We start from the raw sequence: 26,305 nt of genomic DNA on the forward strand, positions 1-26,305 counted from the left end.
CCAGTTAAAAGACTATTGTTTATAATAACTAAAATACTGTGGCCAAGAACATCAAATGCTTCCTTTATCAATTTAGCTGGGATAATGTCTAATGAACAGTCAGTTAGTTTTGACTGCTTGATTACCTCAGCTAGTGAGTTCAGTGTTTTGATAGTAAAGCGTTTTTGTGCATGTCTCTTGCGGTGATGTTTTATATCAGCGTGACTCATGTGTCTGAGCGGTCAGTGAGTGAGTGTGTTGTGACTGACCTCAGACAGCGTGGTGTTGAGCTGGAATATCTGTCCTTCTCCCTCCACCTGACGCACACACAGCTTGCAGGAGAGCTCGAGTGTGGCGGCGCTGAAGCGCTCCAGAGTGAAGATACAGTGCAGGTTCCTCTGAGAGCCACTCCACACCTGCTGGAACGCCAGCTCCTGCCACAAAAAAAAACACACACACACACACACACACACACACACACACACACAAGCACACAGAGACACACACACACACACACACACACACACACACACACACACACACACACACACACACACACACACACACACACACACACACACACACAAAGAATCGGCGTTTGAACGAATCGAATGAATGAAAAACTCATCAAGACATTTACCGCCACCTGCTGGCAGTTTTAGTTTCTTATTTAGAGTATTATTTCATTTAAAAAAAAGGGGGAAAAAACTTTAAAGGGATAATTCACACATTTATTATTTTTTTTAATTATGTCATCATTTACTCAAACCTGAATCACTTACTTTCTTTTGTGGAACATTAAAGAAGGTATTTTTAAGATTGTGGGTAACAAAGCTGTTTTGGTTACCAGTGACTTTCACTGCATGAACGGAAAAAATGTAAATACAAAAATTAAAAACTTACTACTTAATACTTTCTCATTTTACACAAAAATAGCATTAAATAATCTTTTGGGGGTATTGTCACAGCCAAATGTAATTTGCGATTAATTAGATTTATTAACCAACACATCATATAATTAGTGATCGACCGATATTGTTTTTTTGAGCCAATGCTGATATCTTAGAAAGCAGGGCGGCCAGTGGCCGATATAATTTTATTTATTTTAATTAATATTAAAGAAATTTTAAATAATTTGAAAATGGATTAAAAAAAATAAATGTGTAAAATAAACATACTTATACTTTAAATGACAAAGTGTTTTTCACAAATAAATAAATATTTAATAAAAATATAATTAAAAAGGAAGTAAACACTAACCAACACGAGAGCACACACTAGATTCGATAGAAGTCTGCAAGATTTTTTGAATTAAAAGTTCATTAGTCATTCAAAGATTTGTTTAAATGATATAAATGTGTATTTGCTGAATGCTGACGGAAAATGAGAAAGTATCATAATGTTTACCTTTCTATTACTAATAATATAAAAGCAATCGTTATAATACTTTCTGTATACATTCATTCCTTTAACCGTTCTATCTGATTATTAGACAGACTTCTATCTGTATTAGACAGAACTGTTAACAACGACACGAACAAGAGAGAGAATGTGAGCACTGTGTACTCTGCCGCTGCCGCTCTCAGCCCAAAATGAAAGTCTGTAGCACCGTCAAAATAAAAGTCTCGAACTCATTGGCCAAACAGAAAAACTTATTGGCTAATGCCGATATTTAAAAAATGCCAAATATCGGCTGATATATTGGTCGACTACTACATATAATTAATTTGATTAAAAATTTGAATCAACTGACAGCCCTAATATATATTAATGACACTGATGCAACTTATCTATTACATTCAGAAAAAAGAAAAGAAAAATACTGGTAAATAAAATGAAAACATTATAACAGCGTATAATGTTTTATAGTGTGTGTGTGTGTGTGCGCGCAAGCATGCATGTGTGTGTTAGTGTGTGAGTTTGATTATGTGTGAGTGTTTTAGTGTGTGTGCAAGCATGCTTTTGTGTGTGTAGGTGTGTGCGTGAGCGTGTGAGTGTGCAAGCTTGCATGCACGTGTGTGTGTGTTTTAGTGTGTGTGTGTGTGTGTGTGTGTACCTGGTATTTGGCGATGAGTTTGCTCTTCCAGAGAGTGTGTGGGACGTCGTGCAGAGACAGGCGCAGGTTGTGTGTGCTGTCCTTGAAGTTCAGAGACTTGGGTTCGTCCAGTAGCTTCCCGCCCATCTGCTTCTCCATCTGAAGCACCTCCTGACGGACACACACACACACACAGGAAGTCCGTCAGCGCTCAGCAGGAACACACACGTCACACTGTAGCGGTTCTGTGGCGGCTTCATGCGTCCAAGCCTCACAGAAATCAGATTCATATCATCGTTTATATTGAGATGATGCTGTCGCAAGCCTGCTGACACCTACACTACATCTGCTGCTGACACCCACACACACACACACTCACACACTCACACACTAACACACACAGTGTTGATGAAGCGACTGTGAAACTTTAGTTTGGCGAGTTAAAGGCTGCTCATGGTTTCAAGTAAATAAACAAGTCGTGCTGAACTTTTAAAGTCAATAGAGTTCAACAACAAACTATCAGCAGAAAGCAGTTCACTTTAACAGAACACTTCAGAATTAAGTTGTTCACATTCACATCAGTATTCATTAACCTTGGTTAAGTTTCTTTTATAGATATTTTATAGCAATGATATTGTTCATGCATATTGTCGGTTTAATTATTTATATATTAATAACATTAATATAACAATCTGTTGATATTATTATTATTATAAAAATGCAACTCTAACCAGTAGATGATGGTAAATGACTGATTTAATGAGCGAGTCATTAGTCATTCATTCAAACGGCTGATTCATTCAGAAACGAGATAAGTGACTACTGTCTTATGAATGGGTTACTGAATCACTGACTCACTCGATTCGTTCAAAAAAGTGGATTCATTCAGTATCAAAACACCGCCGTGTTGCTCGGAGACAAAAACAGTTCTGCTGTGGCTTTGATTGTTGTTGCTCTGCTGTTGTACCTTGAGCGCGTCCTGCGTGTCGTCCAGACAGTAGACTCGGATGTTGTACTCCAGGAGGGTGCAGCTGACCGGGCCGAAGATGGCCAGCTTCAGTCTCTTGGCGGCGGCGGCGCTGACCGACTGACCCACCAGACAGTACGTGCCCAGCGTCTCCGTCAGGATGTGACACGCTTCCTCGTCCATCTGGATGTAGCAGGGAGTGGTGAAGTTCTCCTCACCCACCACCACCACGTCCTGCACACACACACACACACACACACACACACACACACACACACACACACACACACACACGGTTGTTTCTGTGAATAGTGGGGATTTTCCATAAACTCCTATTACATTTATACAGACCAAATAATATTTTCTGTCCCCTAAACCTACCCCTTACACAAAACCTGCTTGCACTGTTACACTTTTTTAGATAAACATCATTTACTATTTTTAATAATTTCTTCCCCTAGTGGGGACCACAGGCCAGTCCCCACGATGTCAAAAAATTCAGGTTTTACTATCTTTGTGTGGGGACATTTGGTGCTCACAATGTAGCATAAACAAGTACACACACACACACACACACACACACACACACACACACACACACACACACACACACACACACACACACACACACACACACACACACACACAGAAGCACACACATTCTCTCTCTCTCTCTCTCTCTCACACACACACTCTCACACACACACACACACACACACACACTCACACACACACACACTCACTCACACACACACACACACACACACACACAGAAGCACACACATACTCTCTCTCTCTCTCTCACACACACACACACTCACTCTCACACACACACACTCACACAAACTCATATTGGCCACCAACAGTGTGTATAAAGAGCAGCTAATTCAGTGCAGTATGAATCCATGCGTCTGTGTGTGTTCAGCACTGAGCGTCTACGAGGCAGGCCTGCTCTCTGTGACCTCTGACCTCACGTTCATGCTGGTTTGAGTGTGTGTCTCATTACGGTCGTCTGCGCTGCTGTGTCTGTGATCCTGACGCTCGCTCCAGCTCCGCACTGTCATTAATTTCATCCCATTACAGACGAGAGAAAGGGAATTAAAATACTTTATCGTCGGCTTGGCCGTTAAACAGCGCTGTTATGACTGGCCATTAGCCTGTTTAACGTATCCTGTGGGAGCGCGGGGTTTGAGTGTTAGTGAGATAATTAGCAAACAGGATGGAAAACTGGGCTAATGCCTTCCAGAATGATTTATTTACTCCAGCTCTCAGTCGATTCATCAGAGCAGACGAGCTCGTCTCTCAAGAACACAACACAGACACACACACAGTGCAAATTCATGAACGTTTTTATATAATCTTTTCTAACAATAATATATAACATGAAAATATTTATATTCTATATTACAGAATTAAAATATTATATAAAATATGATATGATATACAAAATGTTTTTTTAAAATAATTTTAGTTTATTATTTATTTTAAAATATATATATATATATATATATTTAATTCTAATAATATCTATCTATCTATCTATCTATCTATATATAACATTTTATAAATAAATTATAACCTAATTATTTTATTATACGTTTCAACAGTTTAGTAAATGCATTAGATTTTTTAATAATGCATGTTTAATTATGTAATGTGATTACATTAATAATTTTCCTGTTGAATGGATTTATGGAAACTTATGTGAATATTTAAATAAAGTAAATCATAACATTTTATTTTATTTTCATTAATTTCAAATTTTATTATTGAGTGGATTTATGGAAATGTGAATAGTTATGGAAATTTATCTTATCTTTGTGATGTAATATATATATATTGTATATATGTAAATTATTTTAATATATACTATTTTTATTATACACTTCTAGATTATTAAATCTGCATTTTTTTAATCAGGTGATGTGATTGCTATTAATTTAACTATTGAATGGATTTATGGAAATGTCTATTTTATGTTTATGTAAATTGATTTTTTTGAAGCCAATGCTGCTTTTTCTCATCACAGCCGATGCACTCTTCAAATTCATTCAAGATTCTCTTGCTATTTATTTATTTATTTTTTTTTTGCAGCAAATGTTCTTGGAAAATAGACTCCAGAAAAATCACTACATTCACAAGGGGAAAAAAGACAGAAACGCTCAAAAAATGAAACACATTTTGTGGAGAGCGCTCGGCACACACATCAAATCAAAGAGTCGGCCGCGCTCAGCGTGATGCGAGTGGAAATATAATATTTACAGTGCAGAGAAATGCGTGTGGAAGTGACTGGTCTCTCATAAGGATGGAGATGTATTATAAAACGCCACATTATTGGTAAGAAAGCAATATTTACTAGCCACATGTGATCAAGCACACTCATCATCGCCGGAGCGAAGGGAAACAGCTCGTCTCCACAAACCCACAGATATGATTGTGCCGCGCCTGTCAGACTGAGACGCAATGGATAGTTATTTCTTTGTTTAAAGGTCCAGTCGCAGATGTGGCGTTATTGCCTGAGTATCCATCACAGTCACATCAGTCTGTAACAGCATATTCCTCATACACAGAGTGAAGAACAACAACATGTGAGGAATATTCAGTGCTGCACAAACCTGGAAATACAGACTTTTTGCAAGACTAATAATCTCAAAGTGCAGTCAAAAATACAAAATATGTCACTGTTTGCTTAGATGTTCAGCAGGATGTTTTAACGCAGTAACCAGCAGCTGTCAAGCTTCAAATAGGACAAAAACAACTTCAATGTATCATTAAGTCATATGATTGATGACATTTAAGTTGTTTTGCATTAAGTGCATGGAAATGCATTGCATAAATGAACGTGGAACACCTAATTTGAATATGCATGAGTGATATGGTTTCATTAAAAGGTTAATTCCCAAAAAAACACTATACATGTATCAAGTCATATGCTTTTGTTTTAACAACCCGGAATTTAAGTCATTATGCACTAAGTGCATGAATATGCATTGATAAATTAATGCAGAACACAAATTGTTAATATGCATGAGTCATATGGATTAATCAATAGATTGATTCCTCAAAATCAACACTAAATCTATCAAGTCATATGATTTAAGTTCTTATGCATTAAGTGCATGAAAATGCAATGCATAAATGAATGCATAACATCAAATTTGAACAATCATGACTGTGCATGAGTCATATGAATTAATTAATAGACTGATTCCCAAAAAGCAACATAAATGTGTCATTAAGTCATTTGATTTTTGGTTTTATGAATGGAACAATACAAGTCGTTATGCTTTAAGTGCATGAAAATGCATTGCATAAATGAATACAGAACATCAATTTTTAATATGCATGAGTCATATGGATTAATTTATAAGCTGATTCCCAAAAGACCACAAATGTATCATTAAATCATGACAGAAACAGTAGTTATGCATGAAAAGGCATTGCATAAATGAATAAAATGCAAAGTGTGCAGGCATCATATTGGTTAATTAATAGGTTAATTTGCAAAAAACACTATAAATCTATCAAGTCATATGATTTGATGTTTTAACAAACTGAAATTGAATTCATTATGCATTAAGTGCATGAAAATGCATTGCATAACATCAAATTTGAATATGCATGAGTCATACAGATTAATTAATAGATTGATTCCCAAAAGACACATTATATGATGTTTTAACAGAAATTGACATTGTTATGCATACAAGTACATGAAAATGCATTGGATAAATGAGTACAGAGAACCAATTTTGAATATGCACAAATCATATGGATTCATTAATAGGTTGAACAACACCATAAATGTGTCATTAAGTCATGTGATTTTTTTAAAATGAGAGAAACAGAAATTGAATACGTTATGCATTAAATGCATGAAAATGCATTTGATAAATGAATGCAGCACACCTCATTTGAATATGCATGAGCATGCATGAGTCATATGGATTATGGTTATGATACTTTAATGCCGTTTTTGTCATTTTCTGGAGCTTGACAGCATCCACCTCCACTCGATTTCAATTTTGGGTCAACTATTTCTTTCAGCCCTCTTTTCATCCTGATTCTCTCTTTTTTGTGCTTTTGTTAGTGTCAGCTGACCAGGTCAGAGCTGCTTTCCTGTGTGTGACCTGACAGGAAGTTGAAAACAAGGATTCTTCTTTTTAAATCAAATCTGCACTCAGGCAAACTGGAGAATGCTTCAGAGGCAAACAAACATGCATTTTTCTCTGGATCAGATTATGCATGCACACAGGGAATGAGCGTGTGAATAATGAAAGCTGTAGGACGGGCCGCAGCGTCTCTGGGCAACAGGAAGCGCTCATTATTTCAGGCCAAAGAGAGCCAGAGATTGAGGGAAGAGCACAGGACGAAATCCATTTGACAAGAGTTTATCTCATCTGAAGACAACGGGACGGCGCTCTCCTCGTGAGCGGCTGAAGGCGATCCAAGACTATTTCATGTTTGATAAGAGGAGACAAGGTCGCAGACTGTTGCTAAGCAGCTCAAAAGCAGCGAGAGAGCAGTGAAGAGTCACAGTGATGGTGAGAGGAGAGGAGCTCTGACAGCTGCTCCGAGCCAAACTAAAGACACGAGTGTGTGTGTGTGTATATATATATATATATATATATATATATATATATATATATATATATATATATATTAGTAATTTTTATAAAATATATATCTTATATTTCTTATACATCTTTCTTATATTAGTTTTTTTTTTCTAAATAAAAGCTATTTAAGTTTTAGTAACTTATTCATTCCAGTTGGCTGCTAAAGCAACCTTTTTGAGATTTACTAAAAAACTGTTTATTTTTTTATCTAATATTAATATATGATTTTATCTTTAATTTAATTGAGAACATTTTTAAAAATGTTTTACTTTAAGTTAACAATAACAACAAGTCTGTCACTACAAAAGCATATCAGATAGTCATGATGTACCCCAATATTGTATGAAGTGCATCTGAATACTTTGGTAAATGAACGCGGTGCTCATTCAGCAGCAGTGTAAGCGTCTGACTGTAGTGTGCTGTGAGTGTGATGTTATGAGGGCAGTGAGCGAGTTGTTTTGTGAGTGTGGGCCCGACCCGTGAGGTAATGAACTGGCCAACATTGTGCCTGCGTGTGATAATAATAGCGGGCCGAGCGGAGGAGAGTTCACACTCGCTCAGATAACCAAGTGACAAGGCCAGCGGGTGGCTGGTTTGTGTTGAGTGTGACAGCTGTCTGATATCCAGCGGGATGCGTCCGGAGCTCTGCAGGGCGTCGCACGCATGACGCATGTAAACACACACACAGACACACACACACACACACACACACACACACACACACACACACACACACACACACACACACACACACACACACACAGACGTCTGACCTCCGGAGTCACAACACACACATTATTAACAGAGTCTGCTGCGGAAATGAGACTTAGCTAGTTTATTAATACTTTGAATGAGTTTTTATAGTTTATTTTAATTTTTTATAGTATATTTTATAATTTTTTAAATATATGTCTATATGGTTTATTTGGTTACACTTTATTTTGTTAGTCCACTTTAGACATTCTACTAACTATAAATAACTTTGCAACTACATGTCAACTAACTCAGAGTAGACTGTTCGGTTAGGTTTAGGGTTAGTAGAATAAGTTGACAAAGTTTCTCACAGTCAGTGTGTTGTATGTTGTGGACCCATCAAAATAAATTGTTAGAAGATATTAAGCAGACAGACTGCTAGTTGACATGTAGTTGCAAAGTTACTAACTGTTAGTAGAATGTCTAAAGTGGACTAACAAAATAAAGTGACCGTTTATTTATTTTCTCTTCTTTTGTATTTTATTTTCAGTAAATTTTATTTCAAGTACTGACATTTTTTGATTGATTTATTAAATTAAACCATTTTTAAAGAATTTGTATTTTTATTTAACAATGACAAGCCTGGTCTCACCTTTCAATTAAAGTAGCCATTGTAGAAATGGAAGTCTTAGGGCGTGTTCACATTTAGTGTCTTTCCTGACAAGAAAAAGTTGACAGGAGCGTTTTTTTTTTAGTAAAATAAAAAGCTGGCAGAGTTTTGGTTACAAATAGCAGCCGAGGGCGTCTTTTGTTGCTGCAATGGTAGCCTAGCGCTGAGTGCTGCTGAAATGGCAGCTTTTGAAGTAAACGAGGAGGTTAATGTCTGTTCACAACAACATTTATGATATTATTATACGGGGAAGGAAACTGTATGGTGCATCCAACAATTTAGTCCAGGAGCTCTGGTTGGGCGCTTGACGTAGGGCATTTTTTTTTCAGAAAAGTTGAACTTTTTTCAACTTGAAAAGACGCTCTGAGCTGCGGAAAAAGATGGCGGCGGTGTCGTTTTAAAAAAGCGCTCAGGACTTAAACACTGTTTACTTCATAGGATTATTATGTAAAACAGACGCTGGCAGCTTCAAAAAAGACACCAAGTGTGAACATAGCCTTAGCTAGTTTTCATTAATATATTGAACTGGTTTTGATATATTTCCCATTATCATTTATTTTAGTTTTTATTTATTATTTATAATATTTTATAATATTTTAGTATTTTTAAAAATGCTTTTATTATTATTATTTTTTAAAGTATGTCTATACTATTATTAATTTTTCATTTCAGTACATTATGTATATATATATATATATATGTGAAACTGTATTCAGTTATTGTTTATTATTTTATTACAAGTACCTATTTACTCTATACTCTAAATACTACTAATCTGATGTGTTTTCAGGGTTGTCACACTTTTTCTCATCATATTTCTGGGGATTCAGGATGAGCAGATTTGAGTGTGTCTGGCCCCGCCCACTCACCTCCCACTGGCCCTGCTGTGATTGGCTCCTGAGCTGGATGAGCCAGTCCTCGCTGTCGGCCTCGGCGCAGTGGTGCATGGTGATGATGACGGGTCGGGTCAGGAGAGCTCCGGGAGGACCGCAGCTGACCACCGGACTCAGGACCGTCTCCTGTGTGTCGTCCACCTGCGGCCTGAACACACACACACACACACACACATCATCAGCACCTGTGGAGCTCGGCTTGCTCAGACGCGCTTTAACACACACTTCATCCTTTTGGCTATGTGTTTAATTCTTCTGAACTGGAAGAGCCCTTACCCTCCGTCTCACACCTGCTGGGGAAGAGATGTTCTTTACTTTATGAAATAGAAACAATTAGGTACTAGATCCACCCCACAGCTATAACGATAAAGGCACAGAGAAACAATATCGTTGGAATCACTTCCAGAATGTTTTTATTCTAGCTGATGAACGAGCAATCAGAATCAATCTTGCTATCACGAGCTCAAGAATTTAAAGCGGCAGATGCGTGTGCACTTAGAATAAACAGCTAATATCGTTATCTTTATAGTTATCATTCTTGGTTTGAGCGGGGCTTTATACTTGCATAACATTATAGTATTCAATAGTAATTAGAATTTTCTGTTGTAAATTACTCTACAAAGTAACACCTTTGTTTACTTCTGTGTGTGCAACCACAACTGATTCTGAGGAACTACATTGTTTGGTGGAAGAATATTTGTATTAATATCATTACATTTTATTTGATTTATTTCACTTTGTGAAACCTTGCTATGTATATGGAATAACTGTTTTATAAAAGCAATAGGCCCCGTGAGCAGCTTATTGCTTTATTTTAAAGCATTTAATGTACATTTGTCTTTTTTCTTTTTAATATTTTAATAGCTTATAACTTATTTCTATTTAAGTTTTTGTTTTAGTAATTTCAGTACTTCAACTTCAACTTCATTTCTTTTTTAGTTCGGTGACTCGAAAACATTTACATTTAAGGTTTTATGTTTAAGTTAATTATGTACCATATATTTTGATTTATTTAATCTTTATTTTTGCCACAGAAACAATTTCTACACTGATTAATAACAACACTGATAATATCATTTTAAATAATTTTTTACATTTTGCCTTTTTGTATATTTCATCTTTTTTTTTATTTCTTGTATTAGTAAACTAAATATAACAAAAAAAAAAAAAAAAAAAAAAAAAAAAAAAAAAAAAATGAAAATGAGAAATGTTGCTTTGGCAACTAGCTGAAATAAAGTTAGTTTTTTTAATTTATTTTTCCTTATTTTATTTCAATTAACAATTAGTTTTTTGTTGTTGTTATGAACTAAAACTGTTTTTTTATAGTTTTATTTTTAATTAACAATAATAAGCTTGGCTTTGCCTTTCAGTTAAAATAGTTATAAATGTATATAAATGGAAGTCTTAGCTAGTTTTTAAAGAATATTTCGAATTAGTTTTTATATTTCACAGTTTAATTTATTTAAGTTTAATATTCCAGTAATTCATTATCTTAAAAAAAAACAAACAGATTATTCAAGGACATTTTACAAAACACTATATCTAATTCAAAATTTAATGTGCTACTTAGTGTTTCTTTTTAACTGTATAATTTACTAGCAATTTCATGTATACAGTAGTAGTTGACTGCATGACTATTGACTCATTAGTGTTTGTTTTATTATCTGAGAAGCTTCATGAAGAGGTTTGTGTTTGTGTGTGAGGTTCAGACAGGAGCTAAATGCCCAGAATCCCCTCGTTAGGATGTTTGTCAGAGCAGATCAGACATTTACCTCATGCTCTCCTTCCTGTGAACCGTCACGTACATCTCATAGACACGGCCCTGAGGGATGGCACCCGCTGGCACCAACAAGCTCACGCCTGCGGAGAGACACACACACCGTCAGTCTGCCATCCCATGACCCCGTGACCTCTGTGACCCGTGTGTGCCACACACTCCAGCAAACAAACCAAAGGTCGAGCCCAACTCAGCACTACAGAGACACAGACCTCAGTCCGGATTGAGCTGGAATTCTGATCATGTTAACGTGAAATCAAAATCAGCTCTATTCATGCTCCTGCTCTCATTGTCAATGATTCATCAGTGCACTTTATTTTATTTTATTCATTTTCCTTTAATAACAGTGTAATAATAACAACATGTCAGCAACAAAATAAAACCAACAAACACAAGAAAAATTCTAGCTCACTCAACCAATAAAATAATAGTAGTAACAAAAACAATAATATTGAATATATATATATACATACAGTACAGGTCAAAAGTTTGGAAACATTACTATTTTTAATGTTTTTGAAAGAAGTCTCTTCTGCTCATCAAGCCTGCATTTATTTGATCAAAAATACAGAAAAAACAGTAATATTGTGAAATATTATTACAACTAAAAAATAATAGTTTTCTATTTGAATATACTTTAAAAAAATAATTTATTCCTGTGATGCAAAGCTGAATTTTCAGCATCATTACTCCAGCCTTCAGTGTCACATGTAACATCCAGTCCATCACATGATCATTTAGAAATCATTCTAATATTATGATTTTTATGAGTGTTGGAAACAGTTCTGCTGTCTAATATATTTGATGAATAAAGGTTAAAAAAGGTACTGCATTTATTCAAAATAAAAAAAATTCTAATAATAAAGATATTCTAATAATATATTTTCTTTACTATCACTTTTTTATCAATTTAACACATCCTTGCTGAATAAAAGTATTGATTTTATAAAAAAAAAAAAGAAAGAAAAAAAAAAATTACTGACCCCAAATTACTGACCAGTAGTGTATATTGTTATTACAAAATATTTATATTTTAAAAACATAGCTTCTTTTTTTACTTTTTATTCATCAAAGTATCCTAAAAAAGTATCACATGTTCTGAAAAAATATTAAGCAGCAGAACTGTTTCCAACTTTGATAATGAATCATCATATTAGAATGTCTAAAGGATCATGTGATAATGATCCTAAAAATTCAGCTTTGCATCACAGAAATAAATGATAATTTAAAGTATAATAAATTTAAAAACAATTATTTTAAATTGTAATAATATCACAATATTACTGGTTTTTTTTTCTGTATTTTTGATCAAATAAATGCAGGCTTGATGAGCAGAAGAAACTTCTTTCAAAAATACTTTTTATTTTAGGTTTAGTAACACTTTTGACCTTTACTATAAAAAAAAATATACTATGAATCAGGGTTCCTCAATGAGTTTTCGCAGAGGGTCAAATTCTGCCAACAATACCAAGCCAAGGGCCACTGACCTATAATTGTTATTATTACAATTATTATATTATTGTTCCTTTTGTTATAATAATCACAAGATGAATATTTAGAGTTTCTTCCCAGTAATCTTGTTTTATTCAAACAATTCTGAACATTTTTGCATTTAGATACAGAAGAAGTTTGCCTGTTAAATATTAAAAACAAACGAACAAACAAAAAATCTGAGAATCTGAAAAACTCTGTCTGTCATGCAAATCATCTCCAGACTGGATCTCTTCTCTCCACTACATCTAACTGCAGATTCAATTATTAGATCTGTCAGCATTAATGTTTTTACACTTCGATTTTTTGGGGGGTATCAAACTGTAACACCGTGTGTCCTAACCAGACGAGACGCGATAAAAAGTATCTTTTTCATGTAGTTTCTGTCCTAACCACCTGCGACAGCGACACGTAACAATATGTGACACGGAATTCTATTTTAGGAATGGTTTTTATTTTCTGCGACATCGTGGCAGATGATAATCTCAGATAATAATTGTGTGCTTTATTCAATATTAAAAAGTGTCTAATGTGGGTTTGAATATTATTTTGCGTTATCTTTATATATTATATGTCTTTATAATATATATTGAAAATAAATTAAAGCAATCTTGTACGTTAAAACTGTGAACTCACTGCGAACCAACATGTGTATTTTATAACAAACATGGTATCAGTCACTCACTCATAATGGTTCAGTCCATTCACATTTGAATCATCTATTTTCACGGTCCACTTTTCTTTTCTACACACTCACCATGTTTTTGCTGTCACAGTGTATCTACACTGGACACGACAATGCATTGCAAACAACATCAAAGTTTATAAACCATGTTATAAATAGAACGAGTCATCAGTTCACTGTCGGGGATTTGTCGCGTTGTGCTGCATCCAAGACATCATCACTGATTATAACGAGTTCTATTGTATTTTATTGCGTGGCGCCGAGCCGCTCGAGTCCGGTGTAGACAAGATGTAAGTTAATGTAGGCTTCTGATGCTGCGTTTGAATTTTCATGCCACATTATTTGAAATCAGCGCGGGCCAAACTTGTTTCTCTCATGGGCCGGATGTGGCCCGCAGGCCGCCTATTGAGGAACCCTGCTATAAATAATAATAATAAATAATTGCTATTAAATATGAATAAATAATAAATTAAAATAATACATTTTATAACACAATAAATAACAAAAAAACAAAAAAAAAAACCATAATAACAATAATAAAAATAATAAAAAAAATAACAAATTAAATCAAAAACAAATAAATACATAAAATAAACATATAATAAATATAAATAACCATTATATAAAACAAAAATAATTAAATAAATTTTTATAATTTTAATTAATTTATTTTATTGGTATTAATTTATTTTCTGAATTTCTGAACACCAGTAAACTCCCACATGCGCACACAGTTAACGAGGCGAGGGAAATCATCGCTTCGCTTAAGACTCTTTCTCTGGCTTTCCTCAGGGAATAGGGATGAAGTGCTGCTGTACGGCTAGTTATGAATGACTGTCCGGCGTCAGACGGTGAATGATGCTCTTAATCCCGTTATATATGTCAGCGGTCACGCTAAGTCACTTTGAACACTGCTTCTGGCTAATTCATGAGCTGTGCTGCTCACACAGAATACACATGAACAACTAACAGTAGAGCTCATGAGAGCACGCTCCCATCATTCACACAAACACACTGACTCACAGGAAACACATAGAGACTATACATGTACGTAAAAATATGGGGAAAACAACATAGAGACTATACATGTTTTTTTTTTTAAACGGTATCTGACTGAATGACAATATAATAAACTGTGCTAAAAAAAATGGTTTTGAAAGGCAAAGTGTTTTAAAAATGGTTTTGAAATAACTGTTCTGAAATGAGCTCTAGTCCATCAAGAACATTTACTGAAACTGACCTGCAAAACTCATGGTTATAAGATCATAAACACTAGCTTATTAACATATTAACATACCACTGAGTATCCAGCAGCTTCACAGGCCTGATTAATGACAGTATGATACACAGAGATGTGTGTGACTCTCACAAAAACATCACCAGGTCACACAAGAAATAAATACTGTAGGAATTCAGAATTTTTATTAAATAAATTTAGTCTAATTTTTATATATGATAATACAAGCAGTACATATATTTTCAACAAATATTATCATTAACAATAACAATAATCATTTATCATGTATCACTTAAATATTATCACTTAAATATATTTCTTTAATTTATTATTTCAGTACATTAAAGGTAAAATGACATATTTAAAGCAGATAATGTCAGGATGTTTAAGTATGTTGAGAACAAAAAGGTTCTAAGGTATTAACTAACATTAACTATAAATGAGAAATAAACTCATTACAAATTAATGTTAAAAAACAAAAATACAATATTAACACATTAAAGTGCAGGTCCATTAAATAATACAAGATAAAACATTTGATTAAACAATATAAAACATAAAATATTAAAAATAAAACTACTAAATGATAAAGTTAACATTACCTATTCTATACATGCTTGACATATTCTGTGTTACAGTATAATTATGCATTGAGTACTTCATGTATGTATTTTAAATGAAGCTTTAATTATTTGGTCATTTATTTATTTTTATATTTTTATTTTATTTATTAATTTATTTTTAGGCGGGGGAACGGGAACAATATTTTTTCCCTATTCTCCTGTATTTTTATCCTATACATTTCATCCTAAAAAAAAAGAGCAAACCTTATTGTAAAGTGTTGCCGGATTTTCAAATAAATAAATATAATTATTCAAATAAATAAAAAAATATAATTATGTTTTTAATACAAATAAATTAATTAGGGCTGCATGATTTATCGTTTTTTCATATTGCAGAAACAAATATCGCAATTTGAGTGTTTTCAAATATCATACTAAATGTAATATTTTAAAATAAAAAAATATATTTTTAAATAAATATATAATTGTTATGAATTACATTTTCTCACATTACAATAATGAGAATTTGGAGGGAAATGTGCTTTATTGTCATAAAAATTTATTTTCTTATATTTTATATAGAATATATTTATTCTGTCTTTCTTCTAACACTGGAGTAAAATATGACCTGGACATGTTTTGACAGGTTTGTGAGATTCACCCATGAGAGATAAGAGGATGAGAGGAATGATGAAATCAGAGTTATTACATTTTGATGACAGATTATGAAGACAGACATTTCGTTTTCACTGATCTATCACTGACAGAAAGAGCAGGATGGAAATCATACCATTAAACAAATCATGTTTTTCAATCACAGCATCGTAAGTGAATACTAACTAGTACAATAAAAAAAAATACTACTAAATAAAAAGATACAAACCACTAATAATACTACTATCCAAAAACTGAAAAGTTGATATCTGAATAACAGATTCCCACAGAAGAATATTTTTTAAATGTTACTAGTAACAAAAAAGTTTTTAGTCACTAATGAAATAGGTACTAGTATCTCAGAAATAAGTACTAGTATCCCATAAATAAGTACTAGTATCTAATGAATAAGTACTAGTTTCTAAAAATAAGTACTAGTATCACATAAATAAGTACTAGTATCCCATAAATAAGTACTAGTATCTAATGAATAAGTACTAGTTTCTAAAAATAAGTACTATTATCACATAAATAAGTACTAGTATCTAATGAATAAGTACTAGTTTCTAAAAATAAGTACTAGTATCACATAAATAAGTACTAGTATCTAATGAATAAGTACTAGTATCACATAAATAAGTACTAGTATCTAATGAATAAGTACTAGTTGCTAAAAATAAGTACTAGTATCACATAAATAAGTAATAGTATCTAAAAATAAGTACTAGTATCACATAAAAACTTACTACTAGTTGCTTTAAAAAATAAGTACTAGTATCACATAAATAAGTACTAGTATCTAATGAATAAGTATTACTTTCTAAAAATAAGTACTAGTATCACATAAATAAGTACTAGTATCCCATAAATAAGTACTAGTATCTAATGAATAAGTACTAGTAACCAAAAAATAAGTACTAGTATCACATAAATAAGTACTAGTATCCCATAAATAAGTACTAGTATCTAATGAATAAGTACTAGTTTCTAAAAATAAGTACTAGTATCACATAAATAAGTACTAGTATCCCATAAATAAGTACTAGTATCTAATGAATAAGTACTAGTTTCTAAAAATAAGTACTAGTATCTCAGAAATAAGTACTAGTATCCCATAAATAAGTACTAGTATCTAATGAATAAGTACTAGTTTCTAAAAATAAGTACTAGTATCACATAAATAAGTACTAGTATCCCATAAATAAGTACAGTATCTAATGAATAAGTACTAGTTTCTAAAAAATAAGTACGTAGTATCACATAAATAAGTACTAGTATCCCATAAATAAGTACTAGTATCTAATGAATAAGTACTAGTTTCTAAAAATAAGTACTAGTATCACATAAATAAGTACTAGTATCACATAAATAAGTACTAGTATCTAATGAATAAGTACTAGTATCAAATAAATAAGTACTAGTATCTAATGAATAAGTACTAGTTGCTAAAAATAAGTACTAGTATCACATAAATAAGTAATAGTATCTAAAAATAAGTACTAGTATCACATAAATAAGTACTAGTTGCTAAAAATAAGTACTAGTATCACATAAATAAGTACTAGTATCTAATGAATAAGTATTACTTTCTAAAAATAAGTACTAGTATCACATAAATAAGTACTAGTATCTAAAAATAAGTACTAGTATCACATAAATAAGTACTAGTATCTAATGAATAAGTATTACTTTCTAAAATACTAGTATCTAATGAATAAGTACTAGTTTCTAAAAATAAGTACTAGTATCACATAAATAAGTACTAGTATCTAATGAGTGAGTACTAGTGTCTCAGAAATAAGTACTAGTATCTAAAGAATATGTACTAATTTATCAGAAAAAGTACTAATATCTCATAAATAAGTACCAGTATCTAAGAACTAGTATGTAATGAATAAGTAGTCTCTTCTAAAAAAAAACATGACAAATAAGCACTAGTAGCTAATGAATAAGAACTAGTACCTAATGGAACAGATACTAGTAGCTAAAAAGAAGTTCTAGTAAATGAACATAGATACTAGTATGTTTTATAGATGAAATGTTAAAACGGCTTGCCATATGGCCTGTAGTGTGTGTTTATGGATCAGGCTGTAATTTTCTCTCACACCAGCAACTGGAAGCCACAGATCCGCACTGACCTGAGTTGGGCACGATCAGATGGCCACCGAGGGCGTTGAAGGAGCCGAAGGCCGTGCATGAGGGGTCCCAGGAGCGCACCAGCGTCTGCGTGCGGCGGCTGATGGTGTCGCTGTCGATCAGCGCATGCGGCAGTTTGGGTGAGAGTTTGGACGAGATGTCGGACAGGTCCTCCTGCGGCGTCACCAGACCGGACGAGTTGTACACCTTGATCTTCAGGTTGGGCAGCGGGTCCAGCAGGGGAGAGTTGGTCATGGGGATCTTATCAGCCACGTCGTGCAGAGCGTAAACGGGACCTCTGTACATGGCAGCAGCCGAGGTCAGGTCCGGAGGAGCCGTGAGCAGATCCGCTACACACAGAAAAACACATCAAATACAGATCTCACACATCTTAACCTCAGCTTTTACGCCTTAACCAGCTGCTACAAGAGACATGTGACACAGTAGCTATGCTTCCATCCAACAAGTAAAAGAGAACAAAATCGTCACTTCCTGGTAAACTGGCACTAAATATCACTAAGAAAACTAGGAGAAGCCACTAAATATGCTTTAAAAAGCTTTAAAAAAATAAATGTTAAGCAAAATATTAATGTTTAAGCACAAACTGGAAATTAAACTCAAATAAAAACTAATATAAAAGACAAAAATTGTACATAAAATGACTACAACTAAAAGAAAAACAACAATAAAAATGAACTAAAAAATGATATGAATATATTCATATTAGTGAAATACTATAAAGGTTTATGAATAATTAATTAGAAATCTTGCCTCAGCAATAAGCGGAAATAAGTTAAAGCATCAAAACAATAAATACATAAATTAAAGCAAAACTGAAAAATAATACTAATATATTAAAGACAAATAATAATAATAAAATGGCAAAAGCACATACAATTACAAGAACTTAAAAATAAAATTACAATTTGAATATATATATATCTATATATATATATATATATATATATATATATATATATATAATATATATATATATATCAATTAATATTAATATATTCATACTAGCAAAATACTACAATGTATATAAATATTAAAATTATTTTTTTTTGTTAATTAGAATATTACATAAATTTAGATGTTTAAGCAGTAGAATTACTAACTGAAAATAAAGAAAAACTCAAACTGAAATAAAAACAAATTAACCATGGTACTATAAAAAAAAAACTAATTTAAATTAAAATGCAAACTGAAAATAAAATTACTAAATTCTATTAACATTAATATATCAATATTAATAAAATATGAAACACTGTATAAATGTATAAAATTATAAACAATATTTTAGAAAATTAATTGTATTAACATTAAAAATAAAACTATAATAGCATATAAATTATACTAAAATAACACTGGTGTGACATGATGTTAATAGTTTGGTTTCTGTTCTCGTGCTGCGATTGGCCAAAATTCTTAAAGTTATTTGCTCAAACCTGTCACGTTGTTTATCGTGTCAGTAAACATCATGAATGCATCTGAGGTAAATCTAGTGGCTAATATTTATCTGCGGCGTGATGAAGCGCTTCTCCCTGAAGAGCGGCGTATATTCAGGGGCGAACAAAGTCATCATTAGTCTTTTTCCTCGTTAGTCGCTTCTCTCGCTCTGGCAGACAGATGCTGCTTTACCCATCACAGGTACACTGATGAATATTCATGAGCGAGCGGAAAATGGGCGGGGCCTCGCCACTCCTTCACACTACTGTTAAACTGACAGCAAACATGAGTCTCCATGACGGCAGGAGTTGTGGAAACCATGGCAACCCGTCGCTGTGTAAGCGCTGACACACGTGGAGATGAGAAACGGTGAACGTGAATGTGGGCTGCTTCGTCTTCATTACAGCCATTTAATGGCGTCAAAACACAATCACAAAATTAAAGAAAAGAAGCTAATGTTCTGAATCAGAGGAGGTCACCTACTTTACAAATCTGACATCATTTACTCACTTTCATATCATAAAGATATTATTGAAGAACATTTATATCTAAACAACATTGGACCCCATTCACTTTTATTATACGGACAATCTTTTCTGTTCCTCAAAAGATAAATGTGTTACTTTGGAATCTTTCAGATTATGCTATTAAAGTTTATTACTTTTAGTAATTATTATTATTTTGTATTTTTCTGTTTTCATTTGAATTTTAGTTAGTTTTAGTAACTTTGTTGTGTTTTGCCTTTCTATTATCATTATTTCGGTTTTATTTACTTTAGTACATCAAGTTACTGTAAATGAAAAAATAAATACTTTGGCAGCTAACTAAAATAGAATAAATTATTATTTTTTTTTTATTTCAGTATTTTATTTCCAATGTTTTAAATATTTTGAAATAGTTTGTCTTATTTTTTTATTTACTTAATTTTTGATTTTTATTGGAATTGTAAAGTTACAGTGAGTTAAAGACTGCTTTGCCATTTAAATTTTTTATAATTATAATCATATTAATTTCAATACCACTAATTATAATAACTACTTATTCTTTACTTTATTATATCATATCAGATACAAAATAAAAAAAAAAAAAAAATGTTGCTTTGGCAACTAACTGAAATAAAATACTTTTAAATTGTTTTGTTTTTTATACATTTTTTTCTTCGACTAAGTAACAAAAATGTTTTTTTTTAATTTTTTTTTACAGTTTTAGTTTTAGTTAACTATTATAACCCTAGAATAAGAAATGCGGCGCATTAGAGTTTTAAATGAATTAAATCAATAAAAAAAGGAAATATGAAAAGAAATTAGTAAAAAAGATATAGATATATTTTATCTGTTTACCTGCATGTCATTTGATCATTAACCAGCATCAGAGAACTGTAAATTTACAGATTTAATTTATTAACCAAAAGCTCTAATAGTTTCGATGGATAAAAATAAGTCATAAGTAATTAATGTGTTTTCATAAGGGATCACTGCTGTCCTCTGTGTCTCTTGGACAATATATAGTTTGTGTGTGTCGACGCTGACGTGTTTTGTAGCCTAATTTCCTCAGTTTCCCCGCTGCTGTCGCTCGCGTTACTCCGCTGACGGGTAATTAACACTCAATGTGGCAGACAGACGCAGCTAATTACAGCGTCATGATAACATGCAGATTGCCTTGACATGGAGGTGACAGGCTTTCTAATGTCCTGCGTCCTCCGTCATTACACTGACACACAAACACAACGCCATCAGCTCCCTGACACAAGAGGACGGCGTGCTGGGACTACTAGTGATTTCAGTAACTAGTAGCCAGTGGGTTGGTCAGATGAGTAGTTTCGGTCCACTAGACCCCAACCAGAAATGTACAGATGTAGAAATAAATAACTGCTGTGGGCATGTTGAGGTTGTTGGACTGAAAACAATCTAATTTATTGACTAGTAGCTATTAAAAATATCACAGAACCTCTTCTGTCAGTGAATTTATGATATTTCTCTTTATGTGTCACTGGAATGATAAAGGAAGTGACAGATCATTTTTCACTGGCATATATACTACCATTCAGTAACATTTTTTATGTTTTTGGCTGGATTTATTCGTTTAAAAAAATACAGTAAAAATATAAAATATTATTACAATTTAAAACAGCTGTTTTCTATGTGAATATCTGTTAAACTGTAATTTATTTCTGTGATGCGCAGCTGTATTTTCAGCATCATTACTCCAGTCTTCAGTGTCACATGATCTTCAGAAATCATTCTGATATGATGAAGAAACATTTCTGATTATTATCAATATGTGTGCTGCACAATATTTTTGTGGAAACTGTGATGCATTTTATTTTTCATGATTCACAGATGAATAGAAAGTTTAAAAGAGCAGCATTTATTCGAAACAGAAATGTTTTGTAACATTATAAATGTCTTTACTGTCACTTTTGATCAATTTAATTCATTCTTCAAAAGTATTAAAAAAAATATTTTAATTTTATTATTATTGAAACTGTTCTAAATTACATAAAAAATAATAATAAATTGACTAGTTCAGCTAATTATTACTTTTTAATATGTAAACACCACAGTTCTAGAAATATACAAAAAATATAATTTGACATAATAATAATAATAATTCAATGACTAGTTCGGTGATTAATATTTTAAAATTAACATTTAAAAACTAATATTTTTTTAACGTGAAAACTACTGTTTAAAAAATATAAAAAAAATTATAATTTGTTTACTACTACTGCTACTACTACTAATAATAATTAATTAACTAGTTGGATGACTTTACAATCTTAAAAGACTGATTTCTAGCCAATGAAATTAATTAGCAAAAAACTATAATTATAAATAAACACTGACGTTAGTATAGGAAACACATATTCACTATTAACTAAAGTTTTTCCCTCAATAAGCGTCTAATTTGCTGCTTATTAATAGTTAGGTTTAGGAATGAGGTGGATTAAGGGGTCTAAAATACAGTCATGCAGAATAAGACATTAATATGTGCTTTATTAACAGCCAATATGCTAGTAATATGCATGCTAATAAGCAGTTAGTTAGTACTGAGAATTAGTCCTTAAAATAAAGTGCTAGTGAAGTCAGAGGAGTAAGATCCGGGTCTCGTACCTGTGCGCGCCGTCTTGATGTTGACCGGCTGGAATCCTCCGTTGAGCGCCGACGAGTCCATGATGTCCGAGTCGAAGTCTCGGTGGTTCTTCCGGTAGACGAACAGCGCCACGATGACGGAAATGACCAGACACATGATGACGGCGATGACGATGCCCACGTACAGAGCCACATCATCTGTGCTGGGGGCCGCTGGACACACACACACACACACACACACACACACACACACACACACACAGTTTGAGTTACAGCACTTGTATCACAGCTGCGCCAAATTAGGAGGAGATTCTATCTGCAGCCCAATATCCATCCTCACTGATGTCAAAGCAATAAGCCTCAAGAAGCCGTGGTTTACAGTGAATTTATAACAGCTAAGGGGTGTTGTTAGGCACGATGCAAAGCTTTAATAAAACGGTTATTCCATATACATAGTAAGGTTTCACAGAATTAAACAGAGCAAATAAAGTGTAATGACATTAATAAAAACAGTATTCTTCCACCAAACAATGTAGTTCCTCTGAAACAGTTGCGGTTGCAACAAAGTGGTTGCCGAGCAACACACAGAAGTAAACAAAGGTTTGTAGAGTAATTCACAACAGCTACGAACGCGGCTCAGCCAATCAGAATCAAGGAGCGGAACTCTCTGTTTTATAATAATAACTCAAGACTTCATTACTGTACGTCGGTGTTGGGGAAAGTTACTTTTAAAAGTAATGCATTACAAAATTGTGCTACTCCCTAAAAAAGTAACTAATTATGTTACTTAGTTAATTTTTAGGTAAAGTAATGCATTAGGTTACTTTTGCGTAACTGTTTAAATCTGTTTGTTTTTAATATAAAAAGTTCTTGTACAAATGTAAAAGCGCTTTCACATCAAAAAGTGAAGTGAATGCGGCTCAGGCTGAAGGAAGTGTAAATTCACGTCTGTACAGTAGAGGGCGCCGCTCAAACTAATCACATGAAGAATATGACGCAGGAGAAGAAAGTTCAGCACTATTCAGCAGTAACACAAATCAAACACAAATGTGTCATTTTTGATTATTAGTACGACTGAATTAGATCAAAGAAGGTCAGCAGCAAAGACATTTGTGTATAAAATGGTTTAAATATCAAACACAAACTGAACCAGAACATCTGCTATTGGATCAGATCATCTACACCAGCGTCTGAATCTGCATTATAACATTACTTTGACTGATTTGAACTCAATCTTTCATTATGAGAAGCTTTCGCACTGAAGTCTGAATCACACATGAATCATCACGTCTTCTGCCCACCAAGATCCAAATAAAGAGAGAAAGTAATCAAACCAGAAAATACCAAGTATTTTGCTGTATGAATCATGTTTAAATTTGTTGGAAAATTGCTTAAAATTAAAAATTCAACAAAATAAAATTCTTATAAAAAATTTATTTTTATTTTATTATTTGTACAAACTACATTTATATTTGTATACTTGATGAAAAGTTAAGCAAACAATTTATTAATATTAATGTAAATTATTATTATTATTTGTTTTTTATTATTTGTATAAACTACATTTATATTTGTATATTTGCTGGAAAGTCAAACAAACAATTTATTAATATTAAAATTAATTATTATTATTAGCAGCAGTAGTATAACTATTTTTGCTAGAAATTCACCAAATTATTATGATTATTATTATAATTATAATAATAATAATTATTATTATTATTATTCAACATATAAATCATGTTTATTTTTTTCTGGAAATTTAACAAAATAAATTAATACAAATTTATAATAAAATAATAATAACACACACACACACACACACACACACACACACATATACAATATATATATATATATATATATATATATATATACACACATACATACAAACACACACACACACATATAAGTTAATATATATATATACTTATTTTATTTTATTTGTGTGTGTGTGTGTGTGTGTGTGTGTGTGTGTTGTCAATCAGAAACATCTCAATCAGTGTGTGTCAATCAGAAACATCTCTTCTCTGTTCACGCCGTCACACTTTTCCACCCTCGGCTCTTTCTGTCTTGAAAACATCCCAGTGATTATGTGGAACGGAAACAGGCCTATGCAGCGTTTGACAAGCCGTCATTAGAAGCAATACTCTGCCCTCATTTCCATAGAAACAGTCACTTTGTCCCGCCGATAATTGTGAGAAATGCAATTTCCTGTCAAAGCAGTGACGAGTGTGGAAATGGCTGTAATATAAAGGTGTCTGCAACAGCAAAACCTCGAGAGGCCATTGATTCCTGCATCAATACAGACGCCCTCCAGACTGACCAGTTAAACCAATGCATGCTGCTGATTCTCTCGTCTGCGCTCGTATTGACCTCTGAGAGCCGAAGCACTGGATGTGAGTCACAGATTGACTGAAACAGAGCTGTGATTCTCTCATCCAGCAGCAGAGGCCGCTATCAGCCATCAATACATGCAGCCGACGCATTACACCAAAAATACACACTGCATGCTATTCCTGGACTATTCACTCTACTGTATCTGTGTGTGCTTTTCTGTTTGCCTTTAACATCTTATTGATTCATTAGGATCAAACCATCAAGAGATGCATGTCTATTAGGCTTGCTTTCCAGTAAAATGCATAAATACAATACTTCAAACTAAATAAATTTACTTGAAAAGACACAACACAAATATTTTTTTTTAAAGAGGAATGTATATTTAATATAAGTATATTTTATCTTACTGCACCGATTTTTATTTATTTATTTATTTTACTTGTCAGAAACAAGTCTGATGTAACGTGGACCTACTTATTTTTTGATATTTGAACTCTTTATTTTTAACTTAAAATAAGACAAGGAAAATTTGGTGAAGGATTTTCTAAAAGAAAAAAAAAAGAAAAAAAACTGCTAACAAATTTTACAAATAATTACCTAAAACTAAGACATTCTATTACTTAAAAAAAAAAAAAATAAATAAATAAAAAAAAAAAAAAAATATATATATATATATATATATATATATATATATATATATATATATATAAATAATAAAAACAGCTAATTATATATATATATATATATACTATAATAACATGGAGTAACGTATTGAATTAAATGTGAAATGTTTAATCTATTTACAACTTCAAAAAAAATTTTTTTTTTCTGTGGACTAATTCAATTTTATTTTTTTTCCACAGCCTAAAGGACCATCCGCACAGAACTTGCATCTAAAAATGCGTCTTGCATCTTTGCATCTAAAAACGTGAGACAGCGCTCAGGGATGGATTTAAAGCGCAGCACAGAATGCATCCTCCGCCATGCTCCTGTCAAATAAAACAGTTGCCATGCCAACTTGC

At 32.8% G+C, this 26,305-nt stretch overlaps 1 protein-coding gene across 2 annotated transcripts in view; it reads right to left on the bottom strand.

Moving 5' to 3' along the window:
* Positions 1 to 26,305, bottom strand: part of LOC109112925 (netrin receptor UNC5C-like) — a 196,533-nt gene that overhangs the window by 10,860 nt on the left and 159,368 nt on the right. For both annotated transcript variants that reach the window (XM_042733320.1, XM_042733321.1), the window contains 7 exons: positions 22,965 to 23,156; positions 18,402 to 18,749; positions 11,629 to 11,716; positions 9,833 to 10,004; positions 2,982 to 3,215; positions 2,036 to 2,185; positions 249 to 413 (listed from right to left, as the gene is read on the bottom strand). In XM_042733320.1, the coding sequence (XP_042589254.1) occupies positions 249 to 413; positions 2,036 to 2,185; positions 2,982 to 3,215; positions 9,833 to 10,004; positions 11,629 to 11,716; positions 18,402 to 18,749; positions 22,965 to 23,156 (1,349 nt within the window). The remainder of the gene's footprint in view (positions 1 to 248; positions 414 to 2,035; positions 2,186 to 2,981; positions 3,216 to 9,832; positions 10,005 to 11,628; positions 11,717 to 18,401; positions 18,750 to 22,964; positions 23,157 to 26,305) is intronic.

Source organism: Cyprinus carpio, chromosome B10, assembly GCF_018340385.1.
Source record: "Cyprinus carpio isolate SPL01 chromosome B10, ASM1834038v1, whole genome shotgun sequence".
Taxonomy (NCBI): Eukaryota; Metazoa; Chordata; class Actinopteri; order Cypriniformes; family Cyprinidae; genus Cyprinus; species Cyprinus carpio.